The sequence below is a fragment of the Miscanthus floridulus genome, chromosome 11, assembly GCF_019320115.1.
Source record: "Miscanthus floridulus cultivar M001 chromosome 11, ASM1932011v1, whole genome shotgun sequence".
In the NCBI taxonomy this organism is placed as follows: domain Eukaryota; kingdom Viridiplantae; phylum Streptophyta; class Magnoliopsida; order Poales; family Poaceae; genus Miscanthus; species Miscanthus floridulus.
The window spans coordinates 15,791,433-15,810,045 of NC_089590.1; the positions used below are offsets into that span (position 1 = coordinate 15,791,433).

General features: G+C 53.4%; 1 protein-coding gene across 5 annotated transcripts in view; it reads right to left on the reverse strand.

The window, feature by feature from the left end:
* The window catches only part of LOC136494556 (uncharacterized), a 38,020-nt gene that overhangs the window by 16,986 nt on the left and 2,421 nt on the right, over positions 1-18,613 (reverse strand). For 3 of the 5 annotated variants that reach the window (XM_066490706.1, XM_066490707.1, XM_066490705.1), the window contains exon 3: positions 17,951-18,079. The exons of the other annotated variants lie outside the window; for them this stretch is intronic. In XM_066490706.1, the coding sequence (XP_066346803.1) occupies positions 17,951-18,079 (129 nt within the window). The remainder of the gene's footprint in view (positions 1-17,950; positions 18,080-18,613) is intronic. 5 annotated transcript variants of the gene reach the window in all.

Genomic DNA, 18,613 nt, shown 5'->3' on the forward strand with positions numbered 1-18,613 from the left:
CTCCGTCAACGTGAAGCAGCACGTCCCCATCGCGCTCAGCCTCGAGCGCCCGAACTACTCCAAGTGGAAGGCGTTCTTCACTGCTCTCTGCGGCAAGTACGGGCTGCTCGGCCACATCGATGGCACGGCGGACGCGCGCCCGACTGACCCCCTGTGGTCTCAGCCTGATGCCTGCATCCGCGGCTGGATGTACGGCTCCGTCGACGACGCCGTCCTTGACCTCGCCATGGAGCCTGAACAGGATGCGCGCGCTCTGTGGGTCTCCATCGAGGCCTTGTTCGAGGCGAACAAGGAGTCCCGCGCCGTCGTCCTCGAGCAGGAGTTCCACAACCTGTCCCAGGGCGACCTCTCCGTCGACGCCTACGCCCAGCAGATGAAGCGCACCGCTGATGCCCTCCGGGAGGTCGGTCACACCATCTCCCCTGCACAGCTCGTGCTCAATCTTCTGCGTGGCCTCAACCCCCGCTTCGCCAACACCGCCGACATCATCTCCAACACGTCGCCGCTTCCCGACTTCAAGTCTGCCACCAACATGCTCCGCGTCAAGGAGCTCCGCCTTGGCACCGAGGACAAGGCGGCCTCAGCTTCAGCACTGGCCGCCTCCACCACCTCCTCCTGCCAGTCTAACCCTTCTGCGTCCACCAATCGTGGGGGCGGTGGCAAGGGCAAGGGTGGCAAGGGCAAGGGCGGCCGTGGTGGTAACGGCGGCGGTGGCAGTAGCGGCGGTTGGCGCCACCAGCAGCAAGGTGGCAATGGCGGCGGTGGCCGCAACCAGTAGCAAGGCGGCAGTTTCGGCGGGCGTCAGCCGGCCGGCCCCTGGGCTTACTACAACCCTTGGGCTGCTCCGTGGTCTTCCCAGCAGCAGCAGCAGTGGGGTGCACCACCTGCGCCTCCTCCACAGGCACACACCGCCTTCGCGCCTCCGCAGTTCTCCACTGCCGGCGGTCCTCCGGCGTACGGGCCTCCGGGCAACTGGGACTCGGCAAGCTTGATTGCCGCCCTCAACCAGATGGCGATCCAGGGCGGGTCTACACCCTGGGTCATGGACAGCGGTGCGACATCTCACATGTCCTCCAATGACGGTATTTTACTTTCCCATCTCCCGTCGCCACCGTCCTCCATTACGGTCGGCAACGGTCAATCAATTCCTATTCATCGTCGTGGCACTTCTGTTATTCAAATAGCTGATCGTCCTTTTCGTCTTGATAATGTTCTTGTCGCTCCCCAACTCACTCGTAATCTGTTATCTGTTCGACAGCTTACTCGCGACAATAACTGTTCCATTGAGTTTGACGCCTCTGGTTTTTCTGTTAAGGATCTGCAGACCAAGACGGTCCTTCTTCGGTGCAATAGCAATGGGGATTTCTACACCATTCCACATCACATGCCACCTCGCTGCCATGTCGCTGTCGTCTCCCCGGAGTTATGGCACTCCCGCCTTGGTCATCCTGCACCCGCCATCGTCAACACTCTAACTAAGCTATCAGCTATCCAGTGTAATAAAGCAGCTCGCCACATTTGTCATGCCTGTCAGCTTGGCAAGCACGCTAGGCTGCCATTTGCTAGTTCGGTTTCTAGTACATCAGCTCCCTTTGAACTTGTTCACTGTGATGTCTGGACCTCTCCAGTTTTGAGTATTTCTGGCTATAAATTTTATCTTGTCATAGTTGATGATTATACACATTATTGTTGGATCTTTCCTCTTCGCCATAAATCAGAAGTTCATGAACACATTGTCCAGTTTGTTGCTTACGCCCACACACAGTTCAGTTTTCCTGTGCGCTGTTTTCAGGCAGATAATGGCACCGAGTTCATCAACAATGCCACCGCTACCTTCCTAGCTAGCCGCGGCATCCGGCTTCGCACCTCGTGCCCCTACACATCCGCCCAGAACGGCAAAGCTGAGCGGATGCTTCGCACACTGAACAATACAGTTCGCACGCTTCTGTTTCATGCCGCCATGCCTCCATCCTATTGGGTCGAAGCTCTTTCCACCGCTGTGTTTCTAATCAACCGGCGGCCGTCATCGTCCATACATAATGGTATTCCCTATCATCTTCTTCACCGCAAAATGCCAGACTACTCCATCCTCCGAGTTTTCGGTTGCCTGTGCTATCCGAACCTTAGTGCCACGACTTCCCATAAACTGTCTCCTCGCTCAGCAGCGTGTGTCTTCCTTGGTTACCCTCCTTCCCAGAAGGGCTACCGGTGTCTTGATCTTTCTACTCGCAAGATCATCATCTCTCGCCACGTTGTTTTTTATGAGACTCACTTTCCGTTTGCGGCTTCCAAGCCCCAACCGGATTCTCTTGATTTTTTGATACAGGATATACTTCCCGCGCCTGCCCCGTCTACCTCAGACGTTTGGCACTCGCGGTCCTCGGTTGCGCCTGCCTCGTCTGCAACAGACGATGCCGGCGACCCCGTCGGGCTGGATCCTGCCATCCTGTGGCATGGTGCTGCCTACAGGCTGCCCCAGGCGCTCCGGCCGGACCCGCCTACCCCCTCGGCTTCTCGTACGCCGGCCGGTGCCCCCGCCGTTGCAGCTGATCGGCAGCGGTTCGGCATCCACTACACTCGTCGTCCGCGTCCGCCACTGACTCCTCAGCCGGCGCCGCCGACGGACCAGCAGTAGCCGAAGGTGCCCTCGGCTCCATCACCGCAGGCAGCGGCACCCCAGGCTCCAGAGCCTCTTGTGCGGGAGACTCGTTCCCGGACGGGTTCACTGCCGCCGCCCATGCAGCGGTATGGCTTCACCGTCTCGACCTCCAACCTGGCTTCTCCGCTGCCAGGCAACACCCGTGCCGCGCTCGCCGATGCTAATTGGCGCGCGGCGATGACTGAAGAATACAAGGCACTTGTGGACAATGGCACCTGGCGTCTTGTTCCTCGACCGCCTCGTGTCAACGTCATCACCGGCAAGTGGGTCTTCAAGCACAAGTATAATGCTGACGGCTCTCTGGCTCGTCATAAAGCCAGATGGGTTGTTCGTGGCTTCTCGCAGCGGTACGGCATCGACTACGACGAGACGTTCAGCCCGGTTGTCAAACCGGCCACCATCCGGGTCGTCCTCGGCATCGCCGCCTCTCGCTCCTGGCCGATACATCAGCTGGACGTAAAGAACGCCTTTCTTCACGGCCATCTGAACGAGACCGTCTACTGCCAGCAGCCGCCCGACTTCGTCGACCCGGCGGCTCCCGACCACGTCTGTCTCCTGCAAAAGTCCTTGTATGGACTCAAGCAGGCGCCCAGGGCGTGGCACCAGCGGTTCTCCGGCTTCATTCAGCGGTCCGGCTTCACTGCTTCGACCTCCGACACGTCTCTCTTTGTTTACAAAGCGGGTGCCGACATCGCCTACTTGCTGCTCTACATCGACGACATCATTCTGACAGCCTCGTCGACTACGCTTCTTCGTCGCATCACCGAGCTCCTTCACTCCGAGTTCGCCATGACAGATCTCGGGGACCTTCATCACTTCCTCGGGATCTCTGTCACGCGTTCTGCTGACGGTCTCTTCCTGTCTCAGCGCCAGTACGCTGTGGACCTGCTCCAGCGCGCCGACATGGCTGAGTGTCATTCTACGGCGACTCCTGTTGACACTCATGCCAAGCTCTCTGCTACGGACGGCGCTCCGGTGGCGGATGCCACTCAGTACCGCAGCCTCGCCGGTGCGCTACAGTATCTCACGCTGACTCGTCCGGACCTCGCCTATGCAGTTCAGCAGGTCTGCCTCTTCATGCACGCCCCGCGAGAGCCACATCTTGCGATGCTCAAGCGTGTCCTGCGGTATGTCAAGGGCACCATGTCCACCGGGCTTCACATCGGCACCGGCAGCATCACCAGCTTGACCGCCTACTCCGATGCCGATTGGGCTGGTTGTCCAGATTCTCGGCGCTCCACTTCAGGCTACTGTGTCTTCCTCGGCGACAACTTAGTCTCTTGGTCCTCCAAACGACAGATTACGGTCTCTCGTTTGAGTGCGGAGGCTGAGTATCGTGCTGTTGCGCACGCTGTGGCTGAGACTTGTTGGCTTCGTCAGTTACTTCAGGAGCTCCACGCACCCATCTCTTCGGCGACGATCGTCTACTGCGACAATGTCAGTGCCGTCTACATGACCGCCAATCCAGTTCATCATCGTCGCACGAAGCATATTGAGATAGATATTCACTTCGTCCGTGAGAAGGTTGCTTTGGGACAGGTTCGGGTGCTCCATGTTTCATTGTCTCATCAGTTCGCGGACATTATGACCAAAGGGTTACCTGTACAGTTGTTCACTGATTTTAGGTCCAGTCTTTGTGTTCGTGACACTCCCGCTTAGACTGAGGGAGGATGTTAGAATATAATAGTAACAGCCCATATTGGGTGTACGGCCCATTGGCCTTGTACATTGTAACCCTAGCCTATTAGGCTATATAATGAAGGTCACCCCCCCATGATTAGGGTGTGCGGTGTTTCTTTACAGTCATCAATACATCAAAACCCACATAAAGGGCAAATGCACTTTCAATCTCCCCTTTTTTGTAATTGATGACAACCAACTTAGACTTTTATAAGAATGAAAGAATTTAAAGCTTTTGAAACTCAAAATTTATGAAGAGCTCTCCCTTGATGTATGCATGAATTTCAATTTCAATTAGAATCATCTATACATGATTTGCATACATCAAGACAAAAGCTCCCCCTAAATTTTGCAATCCGTGGGGTGCAACAAGTGTGTGTTAACAAATATATATCCGTGAAAAGAGATGCAATATGACATGTTATATTCACACAAGTAAAAAAGAATATGATGGCCAAGATTTCAAAGTGAAATTTAAAGTAACACATGGCCATCCAAAATACATCCACCATCATAAGTAGAGACAAGCACAAGCTAATAAGGTAGATAACCATTACTTGTCCTACAATCATGCATCACAAACACATATATATAGTTGTCCATCACATACTAGCCACCACACGACATAGTTGATATAAGTTAAAGGTTTTAAAGTCTCGAAACTAAGTGACCAACTAACTTATAACAAGATAGATCAAAGCCTAACACTCCCCTTTTGTCAACAAGTGCCAAAAAGGGTAGGCCACGTGAAGAACAAACTACTCGCCCTCGTAGTCCTCCTCATCTTGGTCACCATTATCACCACCATCGTCGTCATCGGCATCATCATCTTCCTCCATGTAGTCCTCATCTTCTTCAGTAGCCTTGCTCTTGCCATGAGGGCGAGAAGCAGCAACATCCTCATATGCCGCACAAGCCTCATCATAGAGTGCCAAAGGATCACGGGGAGGCACAAACGGCGGCGGAGGAGAAGACAATACCAGCCTGCTGTTCCAAACGATAGAGCCTCTCTTGCATATCATGCTCACGTTGAGCACTAGCACAACATTATCCAAACATGTAGGTCATGAGAAACTTAAACTTGTTGGGCTTTTTACCAGAGAAAAAAGAAGAGAGTGGCTCGGCACTAGAAGAGCGAGCAGCAGCAAGTGGTGAAGCACCACGACGAGAGCGAGAACCCGAAGCACCTTTGCCTTTGGCTTTGGCTGCATCAACCTTCTTCCTCAGTTCTTTTGCAGCTCTGATAAATGTCTTGTTGGAGATTTTGAGGAGGTTGTGCTGAATGTCTGTGGAGAACCGGATGACAGACACTTGCTCAATCACATGCATGATGTAGGAGGCATAGGGAAGGTTGGCATCATGTATCTTATTCAAGATGTATCGGCTGATGGAGAACAGCTGAAAATCATCACCAAAGCGCTGAAGCACCTTCTGAGAATCATCACAAAGGAAAGAGGAGTCACCTCGCTTCGGATACAAGATCTATCGCAAAATGTTATTGAGAACATAGTAGTAGGACTTCAGATACACAGTTTGTCCATCAGCTAGATGCCCATCAAGGTACATATGCTGGTACTCCTCCAAAGCCACATCCTCATACTCAGTGAGTTCAGGTGCAGTGCGGTCGGCGTGACTTAAACCAAGAAGGCGAGAGAAAGTAATGAAATCCACCTATAGTGCTTTCCTTCACTGGTCCAATGGATAATATCAATGGCACCGGTAGGGTCTCTCATGGTGATAGGAAGCATAAAAGTGACAGATAATCTCATTGTTCCAATGCTTCCTAAATTCCATCAGGTAGGACAGCCCCATGGAGCACATATCACGAACCATCTGCTCCAGCTCGGACTCCTTGAACAATCCAAGAGAATAGGCATTAATGCATTTCATCTGAATGACCGGTGGCTCCCTCTTCTTCAGAAACTTCCGAAAGATGATGGAATCATAGCAGTCAAAGTGAAACAGGCGCCAGAAGCGATACTCAAGCTGGAGATCTTTCTCTTCCTCAGCATAAAGATTTCTGCCTCATGGACTTGATGTCCCGAACCCGATGAGGTAGTCAATTGGTAGAGGAGGTGTCCAGCCACCGCAGGATTAGGAGCCATGACGGGCTCCCGCATGATTGGCAAAACCCCCGGGAAGTTGGGAACGAGCTCCCTGTCGAAACCCGGGCCGCGAGTCGGGGTGCGAACAGGTGGAGCAGCAATGGTGCGGCCAGCACGCTCAAGAGCTTCTTCTTCTGCATCAACAATAGGAACATCCCCAACAGGGGCAAGAGGAGCGGCATCAGATGAGCCTTGATCGTCACGACGACGGGCAGCACGAGAACAACTAGCACCAGCACAGGGACATGCCACTTTGGTACGGCCAGACAGCCTGGGGACAACGACAAGGTCTTGATTCTTCTTGGACCTCTTCTCCTTGCGACGCGAGGGACTGCCACCGTCCATGGCTGCGAAAAACACGAAGGGGAACTAAGAAACAAGACAACGAGAAGCGAACGAATATCGAGAAGTGAAGAACCATGAATGGAGTGGTGACCATTTGGTCGGGAGTCCCGACCGGAGTCCAGAGTTCCGACAGCCGGAAGTTTTGGCTGACATCGGGAGTTCCGACGGTCGGAACCTCCAACGGTCGCTGGGACTTCCGACGCACATGGTGACGATCCCATTTATGGGTCTTCAAATCGCGACACACATTCACACAAGGAGGATAGAGAAATAGAGAGGGAAAAAGAATAGAGGCAAATCGTAAGGTACATTGACATAGGGTTAGGGCGCCACGGTAGTACCTTGAACGAGAAAAAGGAGACGGAGAAAAACGAAGTCCACAGGCCACGAACAAATCGCCGAGCATGGGCACCTCCACGAACGGAATCTCCACCACCGAGCCGAGAAAGAGGAGTAGATCACGGGTGGTGGAAAGTGGGCGGAGAGATCGGGAGTGCCAACAAGACCCCCGACGGAGCAACCGGAAGGGATGGGGGCCGAAGCACCCGGCGGCCCAGAGCAGGCCGGAGCCACGAGCGGGGCGCGAGGAGTCGCGATGGCAGCGCGAGGAGAGGGATGCGGGGCGACGAAAGTGCGAGGGAGAGAATAACCGCAGTAATACGGGCCGGGCCGGTTATAAATGAGATTTCAACCCGGGCGCGGTCAAAACAAACAACCTAGATCTGCATCGGAACTCCCGGCGTTGGGCCAGAACTTTCGTCGGTCGGGAGTCCCAGCGCGAGCCGTGACTTCCGATTGTCGGGAGTTCCGACCTACGTCAGAACTTCCGACGCATGGAAACTGAAAAACACCTAAACTTGAACTCACTATACCATGTGGGGCAAAAATATGATGGACGCTAACATTTTCACAAGTGACTAGATTTCATACAACCAACACAAAGCAATAGTACCTAGTGCAGAGAGCCCCCGCGCTGTGCGGGGTCTGGGGAAGGGTGTTAGTGGCAAGCCTTACCCTCACCTGTGCAATGCGAGGAGACCGCAACTCGAATCCGGGACCTTCCAGTCACAGGCGGTAAGACTCTACCGCTTGCACCAGGCCCGCCCTTCAACACATAGCAATAGTCACTCATGAAAATTATAAAATAGATTTTGAGAGTGTCACACAATATTTTCTTAATTCTTTTCTCCTAACTAGATCAAACAAAGTGTGTGCAAGACATCAAGCCACGTTACGAGAATCAATGATATTTAGTTCACTCCTCAAAGCACAGAATCTTAACTCATCTAGGGGCTTTGTGAAGATATCGGCTAGTTGCTTTTCGGTGCTCACATAGTGAATGGCGATATCTCCTTTGGTTTCGTGGTCTCTCAAAAAGTGATGCCGGATGTCTATGTGCTTTGTTCGAGAGTGGTTTGCAGGGTTTTTTGTCAACTTAATGGCACTCTCGTTGTCACACAGAAGTGAAATCTTGGTTAACTCACATCCAAAGTCCTTGAGGGTTTGCTTTATTCAATGTAGTTAGGCACAACATGCACCAGCCGCCACATACTCGACTTCGGCGGTGGACAAAGCAACGGAGTTTTGCTTCTTAGAACTCCAAGACACCAAGGATCGGCCAATAAATTGGCAAGTCCCGGTAGCACTCTTTCGGGTTACCTTGCAACCGGCTTAATCCGAATCGGAATAGCCAAGTAACTCAAAAGTGGAGCCCTTAGGATACCACAAGCCAAGATTAGGAGTGTGCACTAAATACCGAAAAAATCTCTTAACGGCCATCAAATGACACTCTTTCGGATTAGCTTAAAATCTTACACATGCACACACTAAGCATAATATCGGGCCTAGATGCACAAAGGTAAAAAAAGAATCCAATCATGGAGCGATATACCTTCTGATCGACGTCCTTTCCTCCTTAATCAAGGTGAAGATGTCCACTAGTTGGCATGGGTGTCTTGATGGGCTTGGCCTTGTCCATGTTAAACTTCTTCAACATGCTGTTGGTGTTCTTGGTTTGACTTATGAACGTGCCATCCTTGAGTTGCTTGATTTAAAATCAAGGAACAACTTACTCTCCCATCATGGACATCTGAACCTATTTGTCATAATCCTACTAAATTCCTCACGAAAAGCCACATTAGTACTACCAAATATTAAGTCATCTACATATATTTGACAAACAAAGATATCATTATTGACTTTGCGAGTAAACAAAGTAGCATCGGCCTTTCCTATCTCAAAACCTTGTTTGAGTAGGAAATCCTTCAAGCAATCATACCAAGCTCTAGGGGCTTGTTTGAGCCCATAAAGCGCCTTGTTGAGCTTATAGACGTGGTTTTGATACTTACGGTCTTCAAAGCCCGGTGGTTGCTCTACATACACCAACTCGGATAGGGGGCCGTTGAGAAATGCACTCTTCACGTCCATTTGATATAGCTTGAAATCATGATGAGCGGCATAGGCAAGTAGAATACGAATTGATTCTAGCCTAGCCACTGGTGCATAGGTCTCTCCAAAATCCAAGCCTTTAATTTAAGTGAATCCTTGAGCCACCAACCTTGCCTTGTTCCTTGTTACCACGCCATGCTCATGTTGCTTGTTGCGGAAGATCCACTTGGTTCCAATCACATTTTGCTTGGGCCTTTCCACAAGGACCAGACTTCATTCCGAGTGAAGTTGTTCAACTCCTCTTACATGGCTATCATCCAATCCGGATCATTGAGTGCCTCTTCCACCCTACGAGGCTCCAAAGGAGAAGCAAACAAGTAATGTTCACAAAAACTTGCTAAACGGGAACGTGTAGTTACCCCTCGTCGAATGCTCCCCAATATGTTATCAACGGGATGATCCCGTTTAAAGGATTGATGCACTCTATGATGTGGCACTTGAGTTGATCTTTGGATGGGGCCATCATCGTCATCATCATGGTCATGATCGATTGGAGGATCACCACCATGAGCTTGTGAAGAGTTGACTTCACTTCTTTCTTCATTGTTGAGTTGAGGTTGAGCTTGCTCATTGTTGACATCATCTTCATGAGAATGACCTTGTGCATCATTTGATCTCCCATCTTGATTATTTCTTGTTGCGGAAGCTCCACCATGTTCATTGGATGAAACATGATGAATGGTTGGATCAAGATCATGCACAACATGGTCTTCATTTTCGTCTTCGACGGGCTTTACTTCACCAATGGCAAGCTTTTTGATTGCTTTGTGTGGAGCTTCTTCATTAGCTACAAACTCAACATTGACTTGCTCCTTTTGAGAGCCGTCGGTTTCATCAAAAGTCACGTCTACCACGATTTCAATCAAACCGGTGGTTTTATTGAAAACACGATATCCATGTTCGTTAGTACCATAACCAAGTATGAAGCATCTATCAACCTTTGGTGCAAACTTAGAGCTTTTGGATTTCTTGTTAAGTATGAAACACTTGGATTCCAAAAACTCTATAGTGCACCTTAGGTTTTTTATCAGTTAGAAGTTCATAGGCGGTCTTTTCTCTTTTCTTGTAAAGATATAAGCGGTTGATGGCATGGCATGCCGTGTTGACCACTTCCGCCCAATATTTGGTTGGAGTCTTGTACTTATCCAACATTGTCTTGCGGCTTCTATGAGCATTCGGTTCTTCCTCTCAATAACACCATTTTGTTGTGGAGTGTATAGAACCGAAAACTCATGCTTGATTCCTTCTTCATCAAGAAACTCTTTAATGTTGGTGTTCTTGAACTCCGTCCCATTGTCACTTCTAACTCTCTTGATTTTGACATCAAACTCATTTTGGGCTCTTCTTGCAAAGTTCTTGAAGATACCTAGGCCTTCACTCTTTTAAGCGACGTAGCTGCTCGATGTTCCAGGCGTTAGCGATGGCTTTGCCGTCATCAGTCTTGAGCTTATAGGTGCCGGGTCGGAGTACTTCTGCGATGATGTACGGTCCTTCCCACGGCGCCGAAAGCTTGTGGCGATTTTTGTTGCTCTGGATGCGGCGAATGACTAAATCGCCTATGCCGAAGGCGCGACCCTACACGCGTCGGCTATGGTACCGTCGTAGCGCCTGCTGGTATTTGGCCGAACGGAGCAGGGCGATGTCGCGTGCTTCGTCAAGCAGGGTCATGGCGTCTTCCAAAGATGCTTCGTTTCCCTGCTCGTTGTAGGCCTTAACCCTTGGCGCTCCATAGTCGAGGTCAGTCGGGAGGATGGCTTCGGAGTCGTAGACTATGAAAAACGGCGTGTAACCGGTTGCCCGGCTGCTGGATGTCCTTAGGCTCCAGAGTACCGAGGGGAGCTCCGCGACCCACCGTCCGTCGGCTTTGTTGAGCCGGTTGAAGATTCTGGGCTTGAGGCCTTGGAGGACGATGCCGTTCGCGCGCTCGACCTGTCCGTTCGTGTGGGGGTGCACTACGGCAGCCCAATCAACGCGAATGTGGTGGTCGTCGTTGAACCGGAGGAATTTCTTCCCCGTGAGCTGTGTGTCGTTGTCGGTTATGATGGAGTTTGGGACCGAGGGCTTGTGCAGGTCGCTAGCGAAGATGTCGGTGGGGACCGGCTCTCGGCTCAATGCCGTCTTTGGTAACGTGTTGGCTGCTTCGTTAAGCCGCCTCGGGATATGGTTGAGCTCGAGGCCGTCGAACTTGGCCTCCAATTGTCGGACCTCATGACAATATGCAGCCATCTTGGCGTTATGGTAGCTTGACTCCTTCATAACCTGGTTGATGACCAGTTGCGAGTCGCCTCGGACATCAAGCCGTCGGATGCCCAACTCAATGGCGATACGCAAGCCATTGACGAGTGCCTCGTACTCAGCCATATTATTTGAAACCGGGAAGTGGATGCGAATTAACGTACCTCATGCGCACCCCAAGGGGGGAAACAAAAACTAGCCCGACCCCGGCGCCCTTCTTCATCAGTGATCCGTCGAAGTACATCGTCCAGTACTCCTGATCGACGCCGACGATGGCATCTGGATCTCGGTCCATTCGGCCACAAAGTCAGCCAGTACCTAAGACTTGATGGTCGTTCGTGGGGCGTACGTGACGCCCTGATCCATCAGCTCGAGCACCCATTTCGCGATTCTCCCTATGGCCTCCCGATTCTGGATAACCTCGCCGAGGGGGAAAGATGACACGACGGTCACCTGGTGTGAGTCGAAATAGTCGCGCAACTTCCTCTTGGTGATCAGGATGGCGTATAGGAGCTTCTGAATCTAGGGGTAGCGTGTCTTGGAGTCGGACAAGACTTTGCTAACGAAGTACACGGGGTGCTGTACCTTGAGGGCGTGTCTCTCTTCTCCCCGTTCTACAACCAAGGCGGCGCTAACCACCTGAGTCGTAGCTGCGACGTAGAGTAGGAGCAGCTCTCCCTCAGCCGGCGAGACCAGAATCGAGGCCTTCGTCAGGAGCACGCTTGTCAAGCGCCTCCTGAGCCTCAGGCGTCCACGCGAATCGGTCGGTTTTCTTCAGGAGCCGGTAAAGGGGGAGCCCCCATTCACCAAGGCGCGAAATGAAGCGACTAAGCGTTGCGAGGCATCCGGTAACTTTTTGAACTCCCTTTAGGTTCGGAATCGGGCCTATCCTCGTGATGGCTAAGATTTTTACCGGGTTGGCTTCGATGCCACGCTCGGAGACGATGAATCCGAACAGCATGCCCCTTGGGACCCCAAAGACGCATTTCTCGGGGTTGAGCTTGATGCCGTTCTCCCGGAGCTTCCTGAAGGTCTGCTCCAGGTCGGCCACGAGGTGGTCGGTTTGCTTGCACTTGACTACGATGTCGTCCACGTAAGCCTCAACGGTCCGCCCGATGAGGTCTCCAAAGCATTTGGTCATGCAACGTTGGTACGTAGCCCTGACGTTCTTGAGTCCGAATGGCATCGTAACATAGCAGAACGATCCGAACGGGGTGATGAAAGAGATCGCGAACTGGTCGGACTCTTTCATCGCGATCTGATGGTACCCGGAGTACGCTTCAAGGAAGCATAGGGTTTTGCACCACGAGGTCGAGTCAACTACCTAATCTATGCGTGACAAAGGAAACGAATCCTTCAGGCACGCCTTATTGAGGCTCATGTAGTCAACACACATTCTTCATTTCTCACTTTTCTTTTCTACCAGAACGGGGACAACCACTTTGGGTAGTATACTTCCTTGATGAAACCGGCCGCCAAGAGCTTAGCGATTTCCTCGCCGATGAGCCTCCGATTCTCGTTGAAGCGGCGCAGGCGTTGTTTGACCGGCCTAGAACCCGGCCTGATCTTCAAGGCATGCTCGGCGACTTCCCTCGGAATTCCCGGCATATCCGAGGGTTTCCACGCAAAGATGTCTCGATTGGCGCGGAGGAAGTCGACGAGCGCACCTTCCTACTAGGGGAGAGGGCAGTGTCGATGTGCACCGTCTTGTCGGCGGAGTTGTCGAGGACCTCCTTGACGTTCTGCGCAGGCTCAAAGGATCCGGCCGCCTGCTTCGCGTCAGGCGCTCCTTCAGCGAGGTCCTTCCCGATGGCTGCGAGCTCCTCGAAAGCGAGGGTTGCCGAAGCGAGCTCGCAGCTCTCGACCTCGCACTTGTAGGCCCTCTGAAAAGAAGTGCCGATAGTGATGACCCCGTGCGGGCCCGGCATCTTGAGCTTTAGATAGATGTAGTTAGGGACGGCCATGAACTTCGCGTAGCATAGTCGTCCCAGATGGCATGGTAGGTTCCGTGGAACCCAACCACTTCGAAGGTGAGGGTCTCCGTCCTATAGCTGGACGGACCCCCGAAGGTGACGGGTAGATCGATCTGCCCAAGTGGCACGGCCTGCTTTCCAGGCACGATGCCGTGGAAAGGCGCTCCGGTCGGCCGGATGCACGCTCGATCGATGCCCATAGCGTCGTGTGTCTCGCCGTACATGATGTTGAGGCCGCTGTCCCCATCCATCAATACCTTGGTGAGCCGCTTCATGCCGACGATAGGGTCGACCACGAGGGGGTACTTGCCTGGGTATGTGACGCTATCCGGGTGGTCGGATCGGTCGAAGGTTATTGGAGACACTGACCATTTGAGGAAAGCAGGCGTGGCGGGATCGGCTTCGTAGACCTCTCAGCGCGCGAGCTTCTGTCGGCGTTTGGAGCCGTATGCCTACGGCCCACCGAAGATCATGAGGCAGCCATCTGGCAACGGAAAGCCACCGTCCTTCTCTCCGACGTCGTCGGCTTCTGCCTCGGGCTTCTTTTGCTCCCATTTCTTGGAGCCACCGATGAAGAAACGCTTCATGAGGGAACAGTCCTTGTACATGTGTTTGACGGGTAAGGCGCGGTTTGGGCATGGCCCCTCGTGCAGCTTGTTGAAGTGATTGGGGGTGCCCTCGGCTGGCGCTCGACCGGCTTTTCGCTCGGCGGCAGCCACGAGCGAGCACTCGCGCTGTTTCCAATTCTTCTTATTCGAGCGGTCGGAGGGGCCTTCGTCGGCGTCCTTGTTCCGCTTTGCATTGCCTCTGAAGCGATCGAGAATTGCTCCAACCACCTCCTCGCCGGAAGCGTGGTTGGTCGCGATGTCGAGGAGTTTCTTGGTAGTCCGCGGGCCCTTACGTCCCAACTTATGCACTAGGTACTCGTAGGTGGTCCCTGATAGGAAGGCTCCGATGACGTCGGCATCGACGACATTGGGGAGCTCGTTGCACTACCAGGAGAAGCATCGGATGTACTTGCGGAGAGTCTCTCCCGACTTCTGTAGGTAGTTCTTCAAGTCCCAGGGGTTCCCAGGGCGCGTGTAAATGCCCCTGGAAGTTCCCCACGAAGATTTGTTTCAAGTCCGCCCAACTCTGAACGCAGTTGGGCGGAAGGTGCTCCAGCCATGTTCGCGCCGAGTCGGCCAGGAACAGGGGGTGATTGCGGATGACGAAGTCGTCACTGACCGCACCGCCGGCCCGGCAGGCGAGCCGGTAGTCCTCGAGACACAAGCCGGGGTTCGTTTCCCCGGAGTATTTTGGGATGTTAGTCGGCGGACGGTATCGGGGCATAAGCGCCGCCTTGAGGATATGTCAACCGAAGGCCTAGGGCCCTGTTGGTTCGGGGCTATGACTCCAGTCCTCCTCGCGGTCATAGCGTCCGCCCCGTCGAGGGTGGTAACCACGGCTGGCCCCCTCCCCCGCATCGCTGCGGGTACGCCGGCGGGCGTCAAAGGTGTCGCGCGCGTCACGGTTGTGGCTGAGACACTCCTGCACCGGAACCGTGATGCGTGGCCTGCCGCCATGCGGCGCCTGGTGGACTGATGCGTCCTTGTCGGGTCGCACTGAGAGCGTGCGCTGACTGGCGTAGAGCTCCCGTCGCCGAGACAGCGAGCTCTCGGCCTGCTGCGCAGCCGCACGCTCAAGCAGCATGCGCGCAGTGGGCCCATCGATCCTCGGGCGTCGCAGGCACTGGAAGCCCCGTGAGCAAGGTTGCCGCAGCAGCGATGTTCTGGCTTGCCCGGGCGAAGTGCGGGAGCGCTTGATCGTCCTCGACGATCCTCCGGTTCACGTAACAGGCCATGGCGCGTGCGCGCCCCCCATCTCTATGGCGCTCGATCTCACGATTGAGCTCCGCGCGTTCCTGCTCGAGCTGGAGTCGCGCTTCCTCAAGCTCTAGGCGCCGGGCCTTCAGCTGCTCCACCCGCAGGCGGGGTAGGGCTCCTGTATCTCCCTCGACCTCGTTGTTGAGGTCGTTCGTCAGGGTGGCCTCCTCGTGGATGCTTTCGATGTGTCCCTCGAGGGTACCTATCATGAAGCATTCACGAGAGGGGTGATGGCTCCCCCTGCTGGAGTCAGAGACAGAGGGCGACTCCGGCACCTCTGCGAGGTCATGAAAAGACTCCGCGACATGTTCGATCACCCCCACGAACTCGTCGTTCGCAGGGGATGGAATCATTCGTTGCGCCACAAGGTGACCAATGGTCTCTGCGGCGTTGCCGAGACCGAACGAGAGCACTGTCGGGGCGCTCCGGATGAGGTATTCCAGGGAGAGCGGCTCTCCCCCGGTAAGGTGCGTCATGACGTTAGCGAACGAGAAGGTGAGGTGGCGCAGACCCTCCCGGGACGGTTGGGGTCCCAGGAAGACACCGAGTTGACGCTCCAACCTCCCGTAGTCGAAGTCGAGGAGCTGGCCGCTCTCGGGGGCGCGGGCCTCTGGCGCACGCAGCCGCAGCTCCTCGAGCACCTCGGTGATCGCGTCGAGGCCGGCAGAGTGGAGGGGTTGAACGACGACGGGCGCTTGCGCCAGCTCTCCCTCCGCCGTGACGATGAAGTCCAAGTCCCCGAAGCGCACGTGTGCACCCGGGACCTAGCTGATGCCGTGACTAGCCATCCGAGGCCTGGTGTTGATGTCGAAATGCGCAAAAGTACCCCTATCTGGCGCGCCAACTGTCGGTGTTTCGAATTGCCACCGGCTAGTAAATTTGTATATTGCGCGTCTGACCTGGATGGTATGCTAAGAGGACACAAGGATTATACTGGTTCGGGCCGAATGTCCCTACGTTCAGTTTCGGGCTGCTCGTGTTACCAGCACTGAGTTTGTATTAAGGGGTTACAAACTGGCGAGAGAAGGAGGAACTCCCGAGTCTCTGTGGTTCGATTGCTCGATGATTCAACTGCTCGATCTATCGGTCGATCGATCTCTCTCTTCTGAACGGTGCTCTGCCTTCCCTTTTATATACCAAGGGGAGAGAACAGGATACCAGAGATAGAGAGAAGGGAAGAGGGAAAAAAAAGAGAAATAAAGCTCCCGGGGGTGTGCCGTCCTCCTCTTCTCGTGGGTCCCGCTGACCCTGTAGATCGAAGTGGAAGCGGCGTCGCACCGGGGTCCTGTTGGCCACTGCAGCATACGTGCGGGCGTCGTGCGCCGCTCGTCTTCCATCCCACCCGAGTGGACGGAATGGTCAAAGGGTCCCCTGACAGAGGCCATACGGGGGGCTGGCGGTACATTGCCAGTCATCTGACGCCGGTTGACTGGCATTGGACGATGGTCAGGCAAGGAGTTAGCAGCACAGTGCTAGCCTGTTGACGCGGTGGGCGACGTGAGTCCCCCAGCATTGTCAGGATGCGCCCGAGACGTGCTCCCGGGCCACTGCTTTTGTCCGGTAGTAAATCCGACCCCCAGGGAACGAGCGAGGTGGAAATCTCGCCCTGGGGACCGGGCGAGGCGGAAATCTCGCCTTTGTCCGGTAGTAAACCCGACCCCCAAGGAATGGGCGAGGCAGAAATCTCGCCCTGGGGACCGGGCGAGACGGAATCCGACCCTCGGAGGTCGGACGAGGCGGAGCCCTCCCTGTGGGACCGCACAAGTCAGAGCCCGCGTCCTGGGGTCGGAGGAGTCGGAGCCCACGCCTTGGGGTCGGACGAGGTGAAAACCTCGTCCTCGAAGTCGGACGAGGTGTCGTCCGGCCCCTGGGGGTCGGACGAGGTGTCGTCCGGCCCCTGGGGGTCGGACGAGGCTACAGTTGCGTTCTTAACCATCAGATGAGCCGACGTGACGCTCATTAATCCTTTGGTTCGAATACCCGGGTATAGATATCTGACAACGCCAGGGAGTAGTTGGGTGGATCAAGTTTTAGAGCGAAGGGGATGTGGGTTTTGACGTTGATTGTAGCAAGTGCCGATGCGAGGCTCGGGGCAGGTGGAGGGGGAAGAGCAGCGACGATGGCTGCGGCCAGAGCAGCGGCAGCCTGGGCATCGTTGTCCATGGATGGAAGGGGAGGAGAGGGGGCGTCGCGATGGATAGGGCGACGGGAGAGGAGGTGGGTCCCCTAGCTAATACCATGTGAGAGGAATAATCCCTGTTGTTCCATTCATTGATCAAGAGTTTATAAAGGAGTTACATGACTCTTCCACTACTAAGACTCTTCATTCTAGACTATACAAATTCTAGGCTATTCATGTTCTAATAGGACTAAGCATGTATTCTTAAACCACTATGTTTTATCCTACAAACTCCAAATCCTTCATCGATCTCAGAGCTAGAAAGGTGCAAATGGGCCATAAGTGTCCCATGTAAATGTGTAGGTCGAATTTTCAGAGCTCTGACATGCAGCATACCAGCGTTTCATTTCCTGTTTTGCGTGTATTTTGTTCACTGTTGATTTTGGAATTCATATGATTACATTGGTACGGGTCAATAGATTTCTTTGAAACATACAAACATAAAGCCTTAAGAGTCTTACCGCTTGTGACCGGAAGGTCCCGGGTTCGAGTCGCAGTCTCCTCGCATTGCACAGGCGAGGGTAAGGCTTGCCACTAACACCCTTCCCCAGACCCCGCACAGAGCGGGAGCTCTCTGCACTGGGTACGCCCTTTTTTATACAAACATAAAGCCGTGAGCTTTGAACTGTTTGGCAGTCATGCAAGGTACAATTGATTATGAAATGACTGAAAACATTCTCGTCCTTGTTTTCCAAAGAACTCTATTGAAGATGCTTCCTGTCACTTCCTATGTAAGATATCTACGCCCAATTCTCAACTCTTTACATAGACAATTTGGCATTTCATTTCTCGATCAGGTCTAGAGAAAGCACCAACAGCAACTAGAATTTATGAAACCCTTACTGGACAGACTAAAATGAATTTGTATGGTACAGTTCAATCGTGGACCCAATTGTTTGCTTGCTTATAACACCCACTTGAGATTTTATTGCAATTTTTTTCTTAGCAGTGCTGCTCATTTAGCTGTCTGTTGTAGGTACTATGGAAAGTATATATAAGCTCCATAAGATTCTATCAACATGCATATTATTGATATTCTCAATCATTTAAATTTTAGTGGAGTACCTCGAGATGCTTCCCATCAGAAACCCATATGTATTGGAGCCATACAGTAAACACCCCAC